We start from the raw sequence: 19,128 nt of genomic DNA on the forward strand, positions 1-19,128 counted from the left end.
AGTACCTGGTGACCGTGAACTTGATCTTGTCAGCCACAGCAAGGATCCGCTCCAGGTTCTGGGAGCCGAAAGTGCACGGCTTCCGGAAGGGGATTCCTGGGGGCAGCCCCTCAATGATCACTGAGCCGGGGTTGCTCTTGATCCGCTTGTAGGGCACCTGAACTGGGTACTTGATACCCAAAGCTTCCCCTGGGGGCGAGAGGGAGAGGGCTGCCCGTCAGGAGCGAGGGGGTGCAGGGCTGCCTGCAGCAGGGCTGAGCTGGGGGTTCGGGGCAATGGTTCTGAGCCCAGCGTGGGAGTCTTGCCCAGCAGTGCTGAGCTGCCCGCCGGCCCCGCAGCAACCCTTCACACTGCCCTGACCGAGGGCTGGCCCGGCCTGAGCCGCAGGTGCCACAGGGAGCAAGGAAGTCGGGCTGGGCGCTGCCTGGACCCTGGCCCTCGGTGCTCATCCGAGCTCCGCCTCACTCCTGTAGCGCACACTTTGTGGAGGGCTATGGCCCCTCTCCCAGCTGGCCGGGCACCACCCTGGGAGTCCCGAGTACGGTGGGCACAGTGGGTGCTGCCCGGGCTGACTCAGCCTCTGAGGCCCAGCTGTGACCCACATTTCTCAGACATCACCAGGCGGCTTGTAGAGAGCAGTGCCTGGCGCCCGGCTACCCCTTCACAGACCCACGAGGCAGGAAGCCCACAAGTCCTAGCCCCAGGGACCTCTTGGTGCAGTAAGTTAATTTTCATCTCCTGAATTCTGACGCCGTAGCACTGACCCCATTTCCTTTCTGCTCTGGCTCCCAGGACACTTAAGAGCCTGATCTACGCCCCAAATGTAGCAGGTACAGAATTTCTGAGTCAGAAATTGAGACTGAATTCACATACCGTAAAATTCCCTATTTGAAAGTACACAAGCAGCTTTTCATACACTCACAAGGTCACAGAACTATTACTACTACCATCGTATTCCACAGAATGTCATCTCTCCAAAGAGAAACCCTACACTCCTCAGCCATCCGCCTGCAGAACCCTACAAATCTTCTGCAACCACAGTCCTTTCTGACCCGTGGGCTGGCATGTTTTTATTCTAGTCACTTTTTGCAGTACTGAGAACTGAACCCAGGGGCGCTCTGCTGCACTTACACACCATCAGCCCTTTTTATTTTATTTTGAGACAAGGTCTCACTAGGTTGCTGGGGCTGGGCTTGACCTTGTGATCCTCCTGCCTCAGCCTCCACCATACCTGGCTGGGCTGGGCCATATCTCAGGCCCATCCTCTGACACAGAACCAACCATCAGCTCTGCCCCTTGCTTCCCCTGGCAGGAGACTGCCCCTTCTCGAGCCACCAGTGTGGTGTCTGTCCATTCCTGAGGCTGGGCACTCTCCACTCCACCCTCCTGTCACAGCGACATAGCAAGTAACCCAGATCTAAGTAAACAGGCCTGGGTCATGACCCCACCCCAGAGACTGGGTAAGGATAAGACACAAGGCTCAACAGTGATCAGAGAGAAACACGAGGAGGGCTGCAGGGAATTCTAGGAAAGAAAAGTCCTGGCTCCTTTAAAGGTCTTGGGAGAGTCAGCTCTCCTTCCTGGAGCATGCAGATGAGATGCCCGGTGCTGCTGCAGCCATTCTGCCACCAAATGGGACTCCAGCCTGAGGCAATGCTGACACCACAGAACAGACATGAAGGGCATCTCTGAGCTGCCGGATCCAGGTGATCCTGAAAGCCAACTTGCTGCTGGACTTCTCTTACTGTTGCATCATGGCCAACTGCACTGTCCACAGATGGAGAATCCATATTTCTCCCATCCTGTATGTCCCCTTTGTATAATACTGGAGCTCTGCAGTGGAGGACCAGCACCTGGGGCCCTCTCCTTGAACTTTGAATGTGTTCTTGTTTCTTTTTGCAGGGTTTCACAGTGCAGGGCCTTGCATGTGCTAGACAAATGCTCTATCTCTGGGATACAGCCCAGACCCCTGGCCCTTCTTAGGTCCAACCTCAGGGCCTTTGCACATCCCAGTCCAACTGGAATGCCCTTCCTCTGCAATCTGCCCGGCAACTCCTTACCACCTTTCCCTGGCCCCACTCTAAGGCGAGCTCCCCAGCTACTCCTTTGAGCAGCCTGCACATTTCCTGTGTAGCTCGAGGAACGGTGCCTCCCCATGTTAGCCTCGGTAGGGCTGTGGATGTGAGTCTCAGTGCCTGGCACATGGGAAGCACTGCCGCCGGCCCTGCTCACCGTATTTCTTATTGAACAGGTCCTGGACCTGCTCCCGCAGAGTGTTGGCGATGTCGATCCTCGAGAGTCTGGCATCATAATTTTCTGCAAAGTGAAAACGATCACGCTGGAGGCTGCAGCTGAAAGGGCTTCAGAGCCTTTTGAGGAGTGCTGCTGGCTGATTACGGGAGCCTCTGCTCTAGCAATTACAGGCCCTGGAGTGGCCCTCGGAGCCCTCCAGGCAAGAGTGCCCTTCGGGAAGGATGCCTGCTGTTGCCGCAACACCGACCAGCTAGAAATTAACTACTGACATCTGAAAACGACCAAACCAATAAATAAGCCCGCAGCAAAGAGCCAGAGAGCAGGCTGCTGTGCCAGGTGGGATGGTGGGGCAGGGGCCAGGAGGACAGGGGTCTTTGTCAAGTCATGGAGAGAGCGCAGGGGACAAGGCTCAGAGGGACAGCGCCCCCCATTCCATTCCCAGCACCACCCAAAAATAAAATAAATAAAATGGTCTGGGTATGGTGGTACACGCCGGTCATCCCAGCACTCTGGGAGGCTGAGGCAGGAGGATCCCAAGTTCCAGCCCAGCCTGGACAACTTAGGTACTTAACAAGATGCTATCTCAAATTTAAAAAAGGCCGGGAGGTAGCTCAGTGTGAAGGCCCTGGGTTCCACTCTGAGTACTGCAAAAACACAGACACACAAAGAAAAACGAAGGAAAGGTGTGGGCTCCTGACTCGCTCACAGGAGGCTCTGACTCAGACCTCGATCTCCTCTGTGGCTCCTGGCCCCCCGGGTCCTTCGGTGAGGGCACCCCTCCCCCACCCACTTGGGCTCACAGCGCGGGGCGGCGACCTCCCTGAGCTCGGCCTTACCTGGGAAGCCCTGTCTCCTCAGGCTCTCGTCCACAAGGGGGTCCCCGGAATCCCTCTCTGGGGCGGCGGGGAGAGAAGCCAGGGTGAGGAGGCGGCCGGGCGGGGCGGAGGTGGCGTGGGCGGGGCTGGGGCCCGGGTGGGCGGGGCGGGGGCCCAGGAGGGCGGGGCGGGGCGTGGAGGTGGGAGGGGCCGTGCCACCGAGCTCGGTACCTTGGCTGTCAGCGACTGGCTCCTTGACACCCTCGGTGAGCAGCTCTGGCCTAGAAAACACAGTGGGGCTGTGACCGAGGCCTACCCCACAGCGTCCCAGGAGCAATGCCCTCCCCTCCGAGCGGGCCTCAGTGGACGCAACCCTGCAGCGGGCCCTCCAGCTGGGACGCCCGGGGTCCCTGCCCATCCACAGGACCTGGGGCTGCTCTAGGCTCTGGGACTCCGCCTAAAGACACCCTCTCCGGCCTGGACCGGCCAGCTGACACCCTCGCCCTCGCTTCTGGGACATCTTCTGGGACATCATCCCGTCACCGCCACCAGGGCCTGGGGCGCACAGCATGTGGGGAGTGGATCGGGCCGATTCAACGTCTAGAAACGGAACAGGCACCTTCGAGCAGAATCTGAAGCTAAAGCCAGGTGCAGTGGTGCATGGCCGTCACCCCAGCACTCTGGGAGGCTGAGGCAGGGAGATGGCAAGTTGGAGCCCAGCCTGGGCAATCTGTGATTCAGGAAGACCCTGTCTCAAAATAAATTAAAGGGGCTGGGATGCAGCTCACTGTGAAGGCCGGGGCTCCATCCCCAGTAGGGAGGGAGAAAAGAAAAAGGCAAAGGAAGGAAAGAAAAGGGCTTCAGCAATCTGACTCAGTGGCCCAGGAGGAGGACAGGGCTGGTGTTGCTCCCGTGTCCCGGGTCCTGTGTTCTGTGTCAGGGCCTCGCCATTTTTTGGTTTTTTTTTTGGTACCCGAGATTCAACTCGGGCCCTTGCGTTTTCGAGCAGGCAGCCAAACCACTGAGCTAAATCCCCAGCCCCAGGGCTTCACCTCTTGATGACAAACTGGATGCTGTCGCTGGCCTCCAGAATCTTTCGGAGCTTGGCGATGCCGAAGCAGTTGGGCCGGCGCAGGGAGATGCCTTCAGGCAGCCCCACCACGAACAGCTCCTCAGGGTGCATCAGGAACTTGGAGTAGGGCACCTTGACTGGCTCCGAGATGCCGATGGCCTCGGCTGGGGACGGAGAGTGGACAGCAGCTGTGCAGGGCCGGCCGAGCGACAAGGACAGGCCCTGAGTCTCGGCCCGCCCTCGAGACCTTCCCAAGGGCGGGGACACATTTCCCTGCCCGGGGTGGGGGGGTGGGTCTCAGGATGTGTCTGAGGTCACAGAGCAGGGGTCTTTGCCCTAGTCAGGAGCCCAGCACCCATGCCAGGCCCCTGTCCCCACACCCAGGCAGTGTGGAAGCCACTGACAGCTGCTGAGACGCAGCCTGGGGTCCATCCGAGGCCACCTGTCCTCTCTCTGCCTCCTCCCACTGAGGCCAGCCCAGAGACCACCCCATGAACAACCCCTAACTCTAAAAGATCCCAGCACTCTGGGAGGCTGAGGCAGGAGGGTGGCAAGTTGTGGCCCAGCCCGGGCAAATCAGTGACTTAGTGAGACCCTGCCTCAAAACGAAAAATAGAGAGCTGGCATGTCGCTCAGTGTAGGCCGGGACCTCTATCCCCAGTACCAGAACAAAAACACCACCAGATTCTTGTGGGCTTAAACCAACGTGTCAAGAAGGAGCTAGACTTGAGGCCCAGGCCAGGCCCCAAGGCTTGGTGCCAGGCCTCGGTTCCCTCATGACTTGGGACAGGATTTTGTGACGCTTTGGTGAGGGGTAGATGTGAGGCCATGGCCTCCCTCCTGCACACAACAGGAGCTTACTAAAGAGCAGCTTGCTTTCCTCTCCTCTTCTTGTCCTGGAATTTTTCTTTCTTTTTGTTTTGTTTTGGTTTGTTTTTGAGACAGGGTTTCTATGTAGTTCTGCCTCACCTTGAACTATGTAGCCCAGGCTGGCTTCAAACTTGCAGCAAACCTCCTGCCTCAGCCTCCCAGAGTGCTAGGATTACGTGGCGTCCCTAAGTACCCAGGGACAGAGTTCCTCCAGGAGGTCACGGGCCAGGGTCACTACCAACAGCTGAGGCAGACTGAGAACTGGTGACCCGCGAGGGCATGCAAGGCGAGTGGGCCCAGAGGGAAGCCGGCAGCTCGAGCACCCCCCAGGCGCCCCGCCCCTGTGCTCACCGTATCGCGTGTTGAAGAGCAGCTCCACCTGCTTCCGCAGCGGCCGGATTACGTCGCCGTGGCTGTCTGGAGAGAAAAGGCGTCTGCTGAGCTGCCCGGGCGGCGGCACCCTGCTCCTCAGTTCGTGCCCAGCCCTGCGGGCACTAGGAGGGACGCTGTGTACACCTCAGCACCAGTGGCTCCGGGCAGACTTCGCTGGGCTCCACCCCACCCCCCCATCCCCCGCCCCTCCAGCCGCATTCTCGCTCTCAGCGGGAGGGCGCACGGCCCGGGCTGAGGGCGGAAGTTAGGACGTGAACCCCTGCCCCCCCCACTGCCAACCCGCAGGAAAAATGCCAGACAGAGGGTGCTGGAGAGAGATGGGGTGGAGAAAAGGAAGAGACAAGGGACAAGGGACAGTGAGAGGCAGGGAGGAGGTGGGTGGGTAAACTGAGGCAGCACAGGCTCACCCTCCACGGGCCGCTCCTCCGGCCGGGGGTCCTCGCTGGGCCCTTTGTCTGTACAAGAAGAGAGGCTGATGGGTCTGCCACCTCCTGGGCCTGCGGGGAGGGCGGCAGGCACGCAGCCCAGCACCTCCAAACGACTGGGGCACCGCGTCCCAGAGACACCCCCGCCTCCCCACGGGCACACATTCCCCGGGAATGAGACGATGTCCACCCTCCTGGTGTGATGTCAGAGGTCACACGTGACGTTAGATGGCTGCGACACCACGAAGGAGCTGGGGACTGAGCGAGAGGCAGCTGGGGACAGGGAGCGACGCCAGCTTGGGTGACAAAGTGGCTCTGGCCCTGGCTGGGACGACCAGGGCTAAGAAGACGACTCCAAAGCCTGGCGCCTGGCTCGCTGCACTCTGAACTCGGGATACGGCCACTGCACATGGTGGGTCATGCCACCTGTCATCCCAGCACTCTGGGAGGCTGAGGCAGGAGGATGGCAAGATCGAGCCCAGCCTGGGGAACTTAGCAATTTAGCAAGTCCCTGTCTAAATAAAAAAGGCTGGGGCTGGGGCTCAGTGTGAAGGCCCTGGGTTTAGACCCCAGTGTCCCCACCCCTCTCCCAAATGCATCATGACAGCTGCCAGACGAGAAAGCCCGTTCGCTGACAGAGAGCCCGCTTAGACCCAGACTTGCCTTTTCCCTTAAGTTACACTGGCAACAGAGCCCCAAACAACATGGGGTGGGGGCAGGGAATCTCCCATCTTCCCCTGGGGCACCTCCCTGCTGCCCGGAAGTCACTGCTCAGATCCCCTGACGCAGCAGGGTTTGGCCCCATTCTTCACGAATGCCCTGTGATGAGACCCCCACCCAGACGGCAGGGGTCACTTCCAGGACTGGGTTCCGGGGCCACCAGAGGGTGCTCACTTCCGATGGCCTCGCAAGTTGACAAATTTCCATAAGAAGTGAGCACACGCCCTCCGCAGCAGTGCCCCACACGCCCCCTTTGCGCGGTGTGCGCATGCGCACCACGTCTCCCTTTTCCTGGCTGCTCACCCGTTCCTGTCACGATGTAACCTGGAATTTGCCACCCAGGGCCTGAGCAGGGAGAACGCCCTGCATACCACCTGGTGCATACCATTCTTCTTAATGACAACTCCTTTAAAAAAAATCCCTATACATATCTGTCATATCTTTATTATCTATAATAACATCTGTTGATAACTGCTGAAGATGGGAAAGGGGTACAAGAGACTCATTAAACTTGTGTGGGCAGCTGGATATTTTTGATTTTATGTGTTTTTGAACATTTCTTAAATAGTGAAAAGAAGATGTTGAAAAACCTCCTTGCCCACTATTATGAACCTGTCTAGCCACCCTCCAGCCTAGATCGCTTCAGTGGTGTAGTTTTACGTTTTTTATGACTTTTTCTGGCACTAGGGATTGAACTGAGGGCCTTCACATTGACCTCTGTTTTCTTTGTTGAGAAATAGTGAGGGTCTCACTAAGTCGCTAAATTGCCCAGGTGGAGCTTGAACTGGTAATCCTCCTGCTTCAGCCTCCCCGAGTGCTGGGATGACAGGCTACGCCACCACGCCAGGCCCTGTCCACATCACTTCAGGACCTAGCAGAGCATGGCAGAGCCACATGCCTGTAATGCCGGCACTTGTCTGTCTCCTCCACTTTGCAGTGTATTTTCAAGCCCAGGGCCAGAGGATCTTGCTAAAATGTCCCCATTAGCCTCAGGGCCCCTGTGGCTCCCCACCCCTAAGAACCAAGCCCTTGGTCCTTTCTCTGGTGTTTACTCCGATCAAACCCACCCGGCCACCAGCTGACCTGCTGTCCCCCTCCCTGCTCTACTCCAGTTACCAGAGCTCCTTGTTTTCTGAGATGCGTTGGGCCTAGGCTGCCTCAGGGCCTTTGCACCTGCTGTTCCTCTGGTAAGCTCTTTCCCAATATCCACGGGGACCTCCTGTAGGTCAGCTCCAAGGTCATCTGCTCGGTGAGGCCCTCTCTGTCCTCCCTAATCCCACAGCAACCATCCCTCCTTCCCCAACCACCCCTGCCACTCTGTGCTTCAGTGTCAGCCCTGCAGGGCTTCTGCCCATTCGGTTCACTGTTCTGTTCCCTGCACTGTGCCCAGGGTCTGGGACATAGTTGCTGTTCCATAAACAGCTGTTAAATGGACAAACAGATCTGCATGGGGAAGATGCAGTAACCTGCTATAAACCAAGCCCATCCAGATGGACAGAACCCAGGCTGGGCAGGGGTGCTGGCCAGGTACAGGGTCAGAATCCCTACCGTGAAACTTCTGTTCCATCCACAGAATTGTTTTAAAAGTTACCATCGGGCTATGTGCATGAGGAGGGAATGAAACAGAAATGGACCTTGTGTTTAAACCTGGGTCCCCTCCCCAGTCATCTCTTCTTGCCTATGTGAACATACAGACATGCCCAAAGTTTCCAGGTGCACACCTGTAATCCTACAACTCTGGGAGGCTGAGGAAGGCGGGTCACAGGCTCAAGCCTAGACCGGGCAACTGAGCGAGCCCCTATCTTAAAATAAAAAATACCTACCTGAAAGCCAAGGGAATTAAATCAAAGTTAGTGTTCTCTATCAGTTCTTTGGCTGGCTCTGTCCCCCCTACAGACCAGAATCCCCAGGGAGCCCAGGGCAATGGCAACCGTCTCTTGGGGATGGGGTGGTTGTGTACTGAAAGCTACCACTTCAGGATCCCACTACAGGGCCAGGGATGGTGGTGCACACCTGTAATCCCAGCACCTGGGGAGGCTGAGGCAGGAAGGTTGCAAGTTCAAGGCGCTGCCTGGGCAACTGAGGAACTTAGCAAGACCCTGACTCAAAATAAAAAATAAAGGGCTGGGGCTGTAGCTCAGTGCAAAGGCCCCGGGTTCAATCCCCAGTACCGCAAACAAACCAACAAACCCAAATTCCAGACCCTTGTGGTCCCAAGCATTTCGGGTAAGGGATGCTCTGCTGCCCTGCGTCCCCTCCTCAGCAGAGCAAGGTGCCTGGTACCCCAAACCCAGGCTTCCTGTCCCCATCACTGCTCCAGCGTAGCTGCCTGGCACTCACCAGCCGCCACCTCCATGCCGTAGCCAGAGTCCTCGGAGGGCAGGGGATCCGGCAGCGAGTCTGTCATATCCTCAGAGGCTGGCGAAGGGTCTGCGGGGAGAACGCCCGGTGACCAGGGCATCTTCTCCATCCGACCCCATCACGGTCCCTGGGGGTGGCAGTGGGCCACACACACCAGGACCCTTTAGAAAGCCTCACCCTGGGGTGCTGGGAGGGCGGGCGTGAGGACCTCGGTGCCCAGGGCCTGCAGGGTCTCTGTGATCCCACACCACGGACACCTCTTCTTGTTTTTTTTTGGTATTGAGGATCAAACTCAGGTCCTTGTGCTTGCGCAGCAGGCAGCAAAACCACTGAGCTAAATCTCCGACCCAAGACACCTCTTCTTTTTGTACTATGGGGATTGAACCCTGGGTCTTCACACTGAGCTCCATCCCCAGTCCCTTTTTATTTTTCATTTTGAGACAGGAGCTTGCTAAACTGCTAAACTGCACAGGGTGGGCTGGAACTTGTGATCCTCCTGCCTCAGCCTCCCAGGGTGCTAGAAGACAGGTGAGGGCCACCACCCCCGGCTGGTGCATCTCTTCTCTACAGATGTGGAAAGTGAGACTTGGGTCAGGGCTCTGAGTCCTGATCAAATTCGGTCCTCTCTCTGGCCTCACAACCCCAGGGGAGCTGGGCCAGGGAGGTGAGGTTGGGGCGACCCCCAGGAAGGTCAGAGGTCAGATCAGCAGCTGCTGTCGAAGAGGCCACGCAACGCTCTCACTACCACTGGAGTCAACCCAGGGCGCATGGCCTGGGCTCTTCCTGGGGGACAGGCCCTGGGGATGTGGACAGGGCAGCCGTGGTTCCTGGGGATGCTACTTCCTGCAGGTCCAGCTCGGGTCTCTCACCTCCATCTCTTACCTGGGACGGTGACCTGAATGATGTCCAGGTCCTCAGGCTCAATTTTGATGGGCCGCAGCATGCCCAGCTCCCCGGAGGTTCCTGTGAGGAGGAAATGGGGGTCCCATGAGGACTGGGGGCCTGAGCATGGCCAGGTGGTGCACCTCAGCCACAGACCAGGGTAGAGAGGCAGGCAGGCCCTGGGGTCCTCGACCTGCCCGAGTCCCCAGTTTCCACAGCTGGTGACAGAGGCCCAGAGGGGAGACGGCCAGTCCACAGAGACATCAGCAGGAGAGGTGACACGGGCTGGGTCTCACGCACCCTGGACTCCCAGGAGGCCCTGCTCTGTGACATGAGGCAGGGGTGCCCTGCACGCTCAGACCCAGGCTGAGCGGGGTCACCCTCCCTGCCGAGGCTGTGCCCCTTCTCACCTGCCCCACAGTCTTCGGAGACGCTGCCCTTGTCTGACCTGGGGGAGGAAGGCAGGAGGTGATGGGTGGTAGCTTCCCTTGGGGCCACCTTGCTCAGAATGTACCCCACACAAGGTCCCCTGGGCCCAGGTTTGGTGACCCCGTTCTGCACCCGCCATTCCTGGCACGCTGTCTCCTGGGCACCCCCAAGCTCCTGTGGGCTGCCCAGCGTGAACAGCTGGGGTGATTGCTGTGCCCGGCCTGGGGTCCCTGGGAGGGAGGGAGGCAGGGACCAGCGGCCGGTCCTGTTCCCTGCAGCGCAGGGCCCAGGTGGGGACAGTGATGGGCCACGTGCTGGCCCAGGGCCACAGCTTCCGAAAGAGGTGTTATCGGCTCGGCCCTGAGGGCCGCAGGGTCCCACGGTGGCGCACAGGGTCCCTGTGTGGTGACCGAGGGCCTGTGTGGGGCTGGGGCTTACCAGGCGGTGGCGGCCAGGTCAAGGAGGCCGGCCCTGGAGGCCTCCGCAGAGGGGTCCTCGGGCGGGCTGGCCGGCTCCAGCTTCGTGGAGTCTTTGGTAAACTTGTTCCCTAGGGGGAGCCGGGGAGGTGGAGATGAAGGCGCCAGGGCAGGGGCCTCTGTGGGAAGCTCTCGGAGCGCCCCTGGGGTGTGGAGTGGACCCTGTCCCTCCTTGGGGACGGTGTCCAGCCAAAGCCAGGACAGGACTCGGGAGGGATGCGTCTCTGGGGAGGCAGCAGGGCCCCATGCCAGAGGAGGCTGGGGATTTGGCCGACGAAGAGCAGGAGGGAGAGGCAACAGCTTGGGGACCCCAGCCCCTTTTTGGAAAGCTCCCTGGGTGCTAAGCAGAGACCCTCAGGGAAGGGACCACATTCTTACTCAATCATGCCCGGAACCAAAGGAAGGCCTTCTTTTTTGTGCTACTGGGGACTGAACCCAGGGCCCTCACCCTGAAGTACACCTCCAGCTCTCTTTTATTTTTTAAAGCAGTCTCACTAAATTACTAAATTGCCCAGGCTGGGCTGGAACATTCAATCCTCCTGCCTCAGCCTCCCAGAGTACTGGGGTCACAGGCGTGCACCACCACGCCCCATTTCACAGATGTGGAAACTGAGGTCCCAAGACCTTGCCCAAGGAGGCGGAACCAGAACCAAGGCCCAGGGCATCACATCCCACAATCCATGTGGCTTTCGCTGCCCCAGGCAGAGCCTGCCTCTTCCTCCCGAGCTTGTCCCACGCCACCTGCAGCTTCGTTCGTTTAGTGACAGGGGCCCTGTCCCCTAGCCAGCCCCTCACACAGGGCATCCCCTACTACCCTGGCTGTGGCTCTGGGACCATACACTGGGGTGCCGCCAGGCCCTGCTACTCCCCACAAGGGCAGTTCCTTCATCTGTTCCTTCACGGGGACAGGAATAGGGCACCTTCACAAGAGGCTGAGGCAGGAGGATCACAAGTTCAAGCTCAACCTGGGCAACTCAGCGACTCAGTGAGACCCTGTCTCAAGATAAAAAATAAAAAAGGTCTGGGAATGTAGCTCAGTGCAAAGTCCCTGGGTTCAATCCCCAGTATCACTCAAAGGGGAAAAAAAAAGCTACACTAACAGCTTAGACAAAATACCTGTCATATTAGCACTCAGTGAATATTCACTTTATTAATCCCTGTCCAAGGCACATTAAGCTGTGCTGGGTTGCAATCCACTGGCACTGGGAACCTTCGGCCCACAACTGTCCCAGGGCACAGAAGCCACAGGCCCGAGGGGACCAGGAGAACAGGGTGCAGGGTAACGGCAGCTCAGGGGCATCGACTCGGTTCCCACTCACCTGTGAAAATCCGCTCATCAAACATCCTGGGGAGAGAGGAGAGGGTGGAGGGGTGCACATCAGGGCTCTCAGGCTCCTCCCGTGACATCCTGGGCCCCATGTGCACAGCTGCAGCAGGACCCAGGCTCTGCACAGGCCACACACCAGGCAGCCAGGGCGCAGGCTGGAAGCTCAGGATGTCCCGGTCAGCATCCCCACAGCCAGGCCCACCCAGGCCACCCCAGTACTTCCCCGGAGCAACCAGCACCCTTGTCTCGCCCCTTCCACCAGCAACCGGAAGGAATCATCCCGTGTGTGTCCAACCCTTGGCGACAGGCACGGGACGGCACAACCTGGAGCCACCAACTCCACGCAGGCTGCAGGTGGCGTGGGGTGAGTGTGGGTGGAGAGCTGCTTATTCAACACTCAGAACACTCAGGAAACAGATAGGGAACACACACACAGTGCTCACTCAACAATCACGCACCTGCCACCCATGGCAATCAGACCACACACACGGCCATCAACATACAACTCACCCAACAACACATGACATACACGAGACTACACGCATAACACACAGTACACAAATGCACAACTCACCCAATAATCACACACCCACCACATACCCATGTAACACACACAAACATAAACACACAGACTACGCAAACACACAGCATTACTGCGCAAGCGCAAGGACCCGAGTTCGATCCTCGGTACCAAAAAAAAAAAAAAAAACCCCAAAAAACCCCACACAGCATTCATCTGACCTTCACACAGCAGCCTCACACACACACACACACACACACACACACCTCGCACGGGGTCATGACCTGTCCTCTGACAGCCAGGACCCCTGTGCAACTGGGGTCCACCAGGCCCCTGGGGTGCAGGGGCAGATCTGGGGGCTCACCTCCCTGACGCACCCCACCCATGCCCGGCCAGGTGTCCACCACTTGTTTTTGTGTGCATGTGTGCATGTGTGTGTGCACGCGTGTGTGTGGTGCTGGAGACTGGCCCCGGAGCTTGTACTTCCTAGGCCAGCTCTGCTACAGAGCCACACACCCAGCCCCATTTCCAGTTTATTTATTAACCAGGAGCACAGGGTGGGGGAGGCAGGGCAGGCAGGGACAGCAGGGTCACACATGCCCCGGGACGGGGTGGGCAGGGGATGGGGAGCAGCTGCTGAGGCTGAAGCTGGCTGGATGGGGCTACCAGGCCTCCGAACCCCATCCTGAAGGCCAGAGTCCTCTCCCGCTCCTCTCTCCCCTTTAGGGGGCACTGGCAATGGAACCCCGGGCCGAGGGCAGCCAGGTGAGCTCCCCGGCCTTTCTCCTCCAAGCCTTGTCTCAGGGACAAGCAGGCAGCCCAAGCTGCGTCCTCGTGGGACCAGGTTGGGGTCAGGGAGACTGGTACCCTGGTAACAAGCCCAGGGCCTGGAAGAGAGCACCCAGACCACACACAGATGGGGCTCCTGGGGTGGGCCCGGACTCCCTCCTGGTTTCCACGTCAACTGCTTAACTCACAGGGCGGGTGGGGTGGCAGAGAAGAGGGTCAGGGACTGAAAGGGGTGCAGATCGCCACATTCCACCCCTCACCCTCAGCACCATGGTGAAGCAGGGGCCGTCGCAGGGCTGGTGCCACATCTGGGCGGCACAGAGCCAGCAAGGATGGTGCACAGCTGGGGAGGGAATGTTCTTTGTGAATGAGGACCCAGGGGACAGTGTGGGACAGCCCTGTGCCTCCACTTCCATAGGATTCTCACGGGAGGCCAGAAGGAGGCTCCCTTGGCTAAGTCAAGGAGCCGAGTTCTCTCCACAGCTGAGTCTCATGTCAGGTCAGAGCCCCCCTCAGCCCACCCTAGGCCCTGTGCACCCTGATGCCCCAACACCTCAGCTCACACTGAGCCCACAGTGGAAGGCCAGCCCCACACCTGTCCCTTACCTCTTAATGACAAAGTGGATGCTGTGTCGCTCCTCCAGGATGCGCTTCAGCTTGGGGACCCCATAAGTGCAGGGCCGCTTGAAGGGGATCTTGTCTGGGATGCCCACGATCTGCACGGCCTCTGGGTCGCAGGCGATCTTCCTGTAGGGGACGGGGACCATGTGGTCCAGGCCTAGGGCTTCCGCTGGAAGAGGAAGGGAGCAGCTGAGCAAGACGCCGGGGCACCATTACCTCACGACCCACCTCTCAATACCACTCTGGTCAGCTGGCGGTGGGAACATCAAATCATGTTGCTTCTTAAAATTTATGTGTTTACTTAATTTTTTTGGTACTGGCGATCAAACTCGGGACCTTGTGCTTGCAAGGCAGGCGGCAAAACCACTGAGCTAAATTCCCGGCTCTGGCTTCTCTTCTTATTTTTATTTTTTTGTTTGTTTGTTTTTGGTACCGAGGATTGAACTCGGGTCCTTGTGCTTGCGAGGCAGGCAACAGAACCACTCAGCTAAATCCCTGGCCCTGGCTTCTCTTTGTAAAGATGCCTGCAGGTCCCATCTTAGCGACAGCCAAAGTCCCACCATGTCACTCCATCATCTTTGACCTTCCTTCACTGGCTCCACCTGGTTCTCTGGACCCTGCCCCTTCCCTAGCTTGCTGGGCACACACCCCAGGGCCTTTGCACTGGCTCTTCCATCTGCCCATCCTCTTCTCCAGGTACCTGCACACCTCCCTCCTCTGGCGTCCTCAGACAGCACTTCATCAACTCCAGAGCCTCTCTTTCCCTCCCTGCCTCCACTGTCAGCCCCTGTCACTACGTCTGCACTCACCCCTCCATCATGATGCCCTTGCCTCAGAGCCACCAACCCGGGACACAACCGTGAGCTGAATAAACTTCTGCTCCTTTAAACTGTATCAGATGTCTGGTCGCACTGACAAACAGTGACCAACACTGGCCCGTCTGCCCAGCACCCAGGAGGTCTCAGGAGACAGCTGGGCTGCCTGGACGTACATGCTCCTGCCCTGTGACTGTGGCGGAGCCGCGCCACACTGTCCTCTCTGGGGCCCATGTCCCTCTCACATCCCTTAGGGGCCCCAAGAGCCGCCTGGCTCCCTTGGGCCAGTGACGTTGTTTTCCTGTTGACGCAGCCGGGTGCGTTGGTGGCTTTGGCAGCCAGGCCTCACTGTGAAGTCACACTTAGCTTGCTGTCAAATTAAACCCTCGAAATCTCAACAGCTGCCAAACCATTTCTCCCCGCAGCCACCTCCGGTGTGACCAGCCCCCCAGCCCCAGCACCAGAGTGATCCGTGTGAACAGCCCCACCTCGGCTCCTGTGGTGAGAATCCTGTTCCTCACAGGCAGGAGACTGGGGGAGCAGGGCCACGACCCCTACAGGCCCCACTGCTGCCCGCAGGCAAGAGTCTGGCTAAGCACAGGTCCGGCCCCCATCTAGTCCCAACCAACACCTTTCCAGGGGTCAATGTACCAGGGGCTTCCTGAAGCCTGGGATTTCCCTCAATTCTTTTCCCCCTTATACCCCATGCTCTGTAACCAGGCAACTTTTCTTTCTTTCTTTCCTTTTTGTTTTTTTGAGACAAGGTCTCACTACCTAGTTCAGGTTGGCCTTGAACTCACTATGTATCCCAGGCTGGCCTCAAATTCTTGGCAATCCTCCTGCCTCAGCCTCCCCAGTGCTGGGATTATAGGCATGGGCCACCACACCCGGCAACCAGCCAATTTTTCAACCAGACTTGGTGGCTAGAAGGAGGAGGAGGGGCTGGCCACCAAGATGACATCCCCATCCACAGGTCCCCCAGTGCGCTTGGTTTCTTCCTCCTCCGGGGGCAGCTCAGAGGGCCCCGCCATGCTGAGCCCAGGTGCCGACCTGGCTCTGGTCCGTGTGCTGTGTCTGCAAAGAGCTCTGCATTCTGCAAAGTCCAGAGCCGCGTGGGGCGTGAAGCCGGGGGCCGGCCAGGCCTCACCAGCTCTCCTGAGCCAGGCCAGCGTGCAGGCCCCTCCCCACAGACACAAGGCTCCCGCCTGGCACCCTGCCCACCGTCCACCTGGCTCTCACCTGACCGGGCTGCATGGAAGGAGCTTGCTGAACCGCACACAGCCTGCCCCAGCCCCAGGCAGCGCAGGGGACCCCACCCCAAGAAGTCACCAACTCCCTGTCCACCCTGCGCCCTCCTCAGAGCCGTGCCTCCTCCCCAACCCCAGCTGCTTACATGCAGCTTCCGTAAAGCCCCTCAAGACCAGAGTGGCAGAGGCTCAGAGCTTCCAGGCACAATCCTGGTTCTCAGAGAACGGAGGTGAGCATCCGATGCATGAAGGAGGAGGGAGCCTTCAGGGCCGTGGGGACCCACCTGGCCCAGGCTGGGGACCTGAGGGCCCCCTGGGGGTGATGGTCACTTATTCCTGACCAGTATTTAGCAGTTCTGCACCCCCGAAGGATAAAGGCTGCCAGGCAGAGGGCACGCCACAGGCAAAGGCAACGAGGCAGCGATGGCAGTGCCACGGGGAACTTGTGGGCATGGAGGCCCACGGACTCCTCTGGGTCCCCAGCCGGTGGCGATGGTCCCCCACCCCACCCTCTTCCCCCAGGTGACTCAGGCGCTGGGGCTCTGCCACCGTCCCGCCCCTCTGAGGAATCTGGAAGGCAAATATTGATACAGCCACCCCCACCCAGACACGGGAAGGTGACAGGAGCTTGCAAGAGCGCGGGTGTGGCAGATGGCAGCGCCACCCTGCCGGGGACAGAAGCGGCTGCGGCCGGCACCCACTCACCATATCTGCTGTTGAACAGGATCTGCACGCATTCCCGAAGCGTGTTGATGTCCTCCGTGTCCTTGATGAAGGCGTCCCACTTCTCTATCGGAACACAGGGGCCACCATTGAGGGTGCTCGTGGGGGACGGGGCCAGGGCCAGCCAAACTCTGCCACTGTCCGGAGTCTGGCTGCCACCCAGCCGGTCTGTCCATCCCTACCTCGCCCCACAAAACCCCAAACCTTCAGCCGTCAGCCCCTCCCATAAACCAGAGTGCTGGGCTGGGGTGCAGCTCAGTGGTTAGTGCTTGCTTGGCCCATGCAAGGCCTTGGGTTCCATCCCCAGTGCTGCAACCAAAATAAGAAACAAAGAACAAAGCAAGCACCTCAAACTGTTTTCTGGGCACTGGCCACTGAACCCACAGGCCTCCCACCAGGCTTTCTCTCTCCCAGAGGGACCTGTGACCAGGGGGCTGGGTTTTTAGAGTTTCTCAGCCAGGCACGGTGGTGCATGTCAGTAATCTCAGGACTCAGAAGGCTAAAACAGGAGGATCACTGAAAGCTCAAGGGCAGCCTGGGCTACATAGTGAGTTCAAGGCCAGACTGGACTACACAGAGAGACCTTGTGTCAAAAAACCCAAAAAAATTGGGCCAGGGATTTAACTCAGTGGCACTGTGCTTGCCTGGCAAGCACAAGGTCCTGAGTTCTATCCCAAGTACCAAACAAAACAAAACAAAAACCTTGAGGTCAAAACAAACAAAGACCTTGAGTTAAAAAAAAAAAAAAGAGCCTCTCACTGGAGGGAAGTCTGAGACCCACAAAGCAAAACTGCTGGGAAGTGTGAGTTCATCCCTTTCTAGTTTAACCAAATCCCAAATTGTCCTCTTGCCGTGTGGTACTTTTAAAATCTGTCCACAAACTTCCTTCTTATTGTATTTTTTTTTTTGGTACCGAGGATCGAACTTGGGTCCTTGTACTTTCGAGGCATGTGCGGGAACCACTGAGCTAAATCCCTGGCCCCACTTCCTTCTTATTTTTGCAGTGCTGGGGATTAACCCTGCACGCTGCACATGCTAGGCAAGTACTCTACACTGAGGTCCAGCCACAGCCCCACAATTTTTGCTGTTTTGTTTTAATACTCTTTTAAAGATGTAAATCCCAGCACTCTGGGAGGCTGAGGCAGGGGGATCATGAGTTTGAGCCCAGCTAGTGCAACTTTAGTGAGACCCTGTCTCCAAAAAGAGGAGGGGGAGCTGGGGGTGGGGCTCAGTACAAAGCACGTGGGTTCAATCCCCAGGCAGCTTCAGATGTAACAGCAGTCCCAGGCAACACTATGAACATGGCCTCATGAGAGCCTGAGCCAGAGCCTCCCAGCTGAGCTGCTCCTGAACTTGGGCCCACAGAAACCATGAAGCAATGAACATTTGTTCTAAGCTACAGTGACAGCAATTTGTTACGCAGCAGTGACAGCAGAGATAGCTACTACACCCTAGTGTGACTCTGCCCCCAGGCAGAGCTGCTCCTCTTTCTCCCACAAAGACTCAGTGTGCTCCTTTGCATCTCAGCCTCACACTGCACACGGACACCCCTGGGGCCGGGCTGCTGTGTGGGCGGCACCTACCTGACTTGTCATGGACGATGGAGAACAGAATACGCTTGGAGGCATGGACATTCTGGATGAGAGGCCCAGTGGGCCCTGTGGGCTTCTGTCCTGGTCAAGGCAGAGACAAGCACAGGTTCCAGGTGGGCCTAGGAGGGTGACCCCAAGCCTAGCCATGGCACCCAGGCCCTGGGGTAGCTGGCAGGGAGACCCCAAAACAGTCCCAGCACCATGAACTCAGCCCAGTACCTGGGAGGGCCTGAGGTATCAGGGACCAGGCTCTGAATCCAAGGGCCAGCTGGGTGCAAACGGGGTGCAGGGGTGACCTTTTCCAGGTGGGGACACCTATCTCAAGCATGTAAGTCCTATCCCCTGGGTCGGCCCACACATCTGAGGGGACCTGTGTCTTTTCACCTCCTTCTCCTAATACCCATAACTGTAACTGCCAGGTGTGGTGAGGCACCCCTATAATCCCAGCACTCTGGGAGGCTGAAGCAAGAGGATTGCAAATTCAACCCCAGCTTGGACACCTGAGTGACTTACTTAATGAGACCCTGCCACAAGGAGGGAACTTTGTGCAAAGACCTTGAGTTCAAGCCCCAGTATGGAAAATAACAACAACAACAACAAAAATTCCAGTGCATACAGCTTACAAGCACCCACACACTATGCATCAAGCACTGGAGAGAGGGCATTAAATAGCACTTTGCAAACTCCAGGATATGGAACTCCTTGCAGGTGCTAACACATGCTGCCCCAGACCCAAAGTCCAGCGCAGCCACCCTAGGGTGGGCTGACAGCCTGCATTTTTCTATTTTTTGTGGAGCT

The 19,128-nt window shown here is 58.1% G+C and overlaps 1 protein-coding gene across 12 annotated transcripts in view; it reads right to left on the reverse strand.

The window, feature by feature from the left end:
- The window catches only part of Gtf2ird1 (GTF2I repeat domain containing 1), a 71,411-nt gene that overhangs the window by 14,284 nt on the left and 37,999 nt on the right, over window positions 1-19,128 (reverse strand). For 6 of the 12 annotated variants that reach the window (XR_015445452.1, XM_013070484.3, XM_013070483.2 and 3 more), the window contains exons 7-21: window positions 18,322-18,411; window positions 16,721-16,804; window positions 13,939-14,122; window positions 12,016-12,041; window positions 10,659-10,767; window positions 10,202-10,239; window positions 9,792-9,872; window positions 8,889-8,978; window positions 5,811-5,858; window positions 5,362-5,427; window positions 4,121-4,328; window positions 3,300-3,349; window positions 3,090-3,146; window positions 2,233-2,316; window positions 6-189 (exon numbers count right to left, since the gene is read on the reverse strand). Coding sequence is in view for 11 of the 12 variants with exons in the window: in XM_013070484.3 (XP_012925938.1) it covers window positions 6-189; window positions 2,233-2,316; window positions 3,090-3,146; window positions 3,300-3,349; window positions 4,121-4,328; window positions 5,362-5,427; window positions 5,811-5,858; window positions 8,889-8,978; window positions 9,792-9,872; window positions 10,202-10,239; window positions 10,659-10,767; window positions 12,016-12,041; window positions 13,939-14,122; window positions 16,721-16,804; window positions 18,322-18,411 (1,399 nt within the window). In the remaining variant the exon portion in view is untranslated. The remainder of the gene's footprint in view (window positions 1-5; window positions 190-2,232; window positions 2,317-3,089; window positions 3,147-3,299; window positions 3,350-4,120; window positions 4,329-5,361; window positions 5,428-5,810; window positions 5,859-8,888; window positions 8,979-9,791; window positions 9,873-10,201; window positions 10,240-10,658; window positions 10,768-12,015; window positions 12,042-13,938; window positions 14,123-16,720; window positions 16,805-18,321; window positions 18,412-19,128) is intronic. The other 6 variants (XM_087196209.1, XM_004840025.4, XM_087196207.1 and 3 more) reach the window with 3 other exon arrangements.

The sequence above is a fragment of the Heterocephalus glaber genome, unplaced genomic scaffold, assembly GCF_053883595.1.
Source record: "Heterocephalus glaber isolate CG9 unplaced genomic scaffold, H.glaber_assembly_v1.0 deba00001610, whole genome shotgun sequence".
Classification (NCBI taxonomy): domain Eukaryota; kingdom Metazoa; phylum Chordata; class Mammalia; order Rodentia; family Bathyergidae; genus Heterocephalus; species Heterocephalus glaber.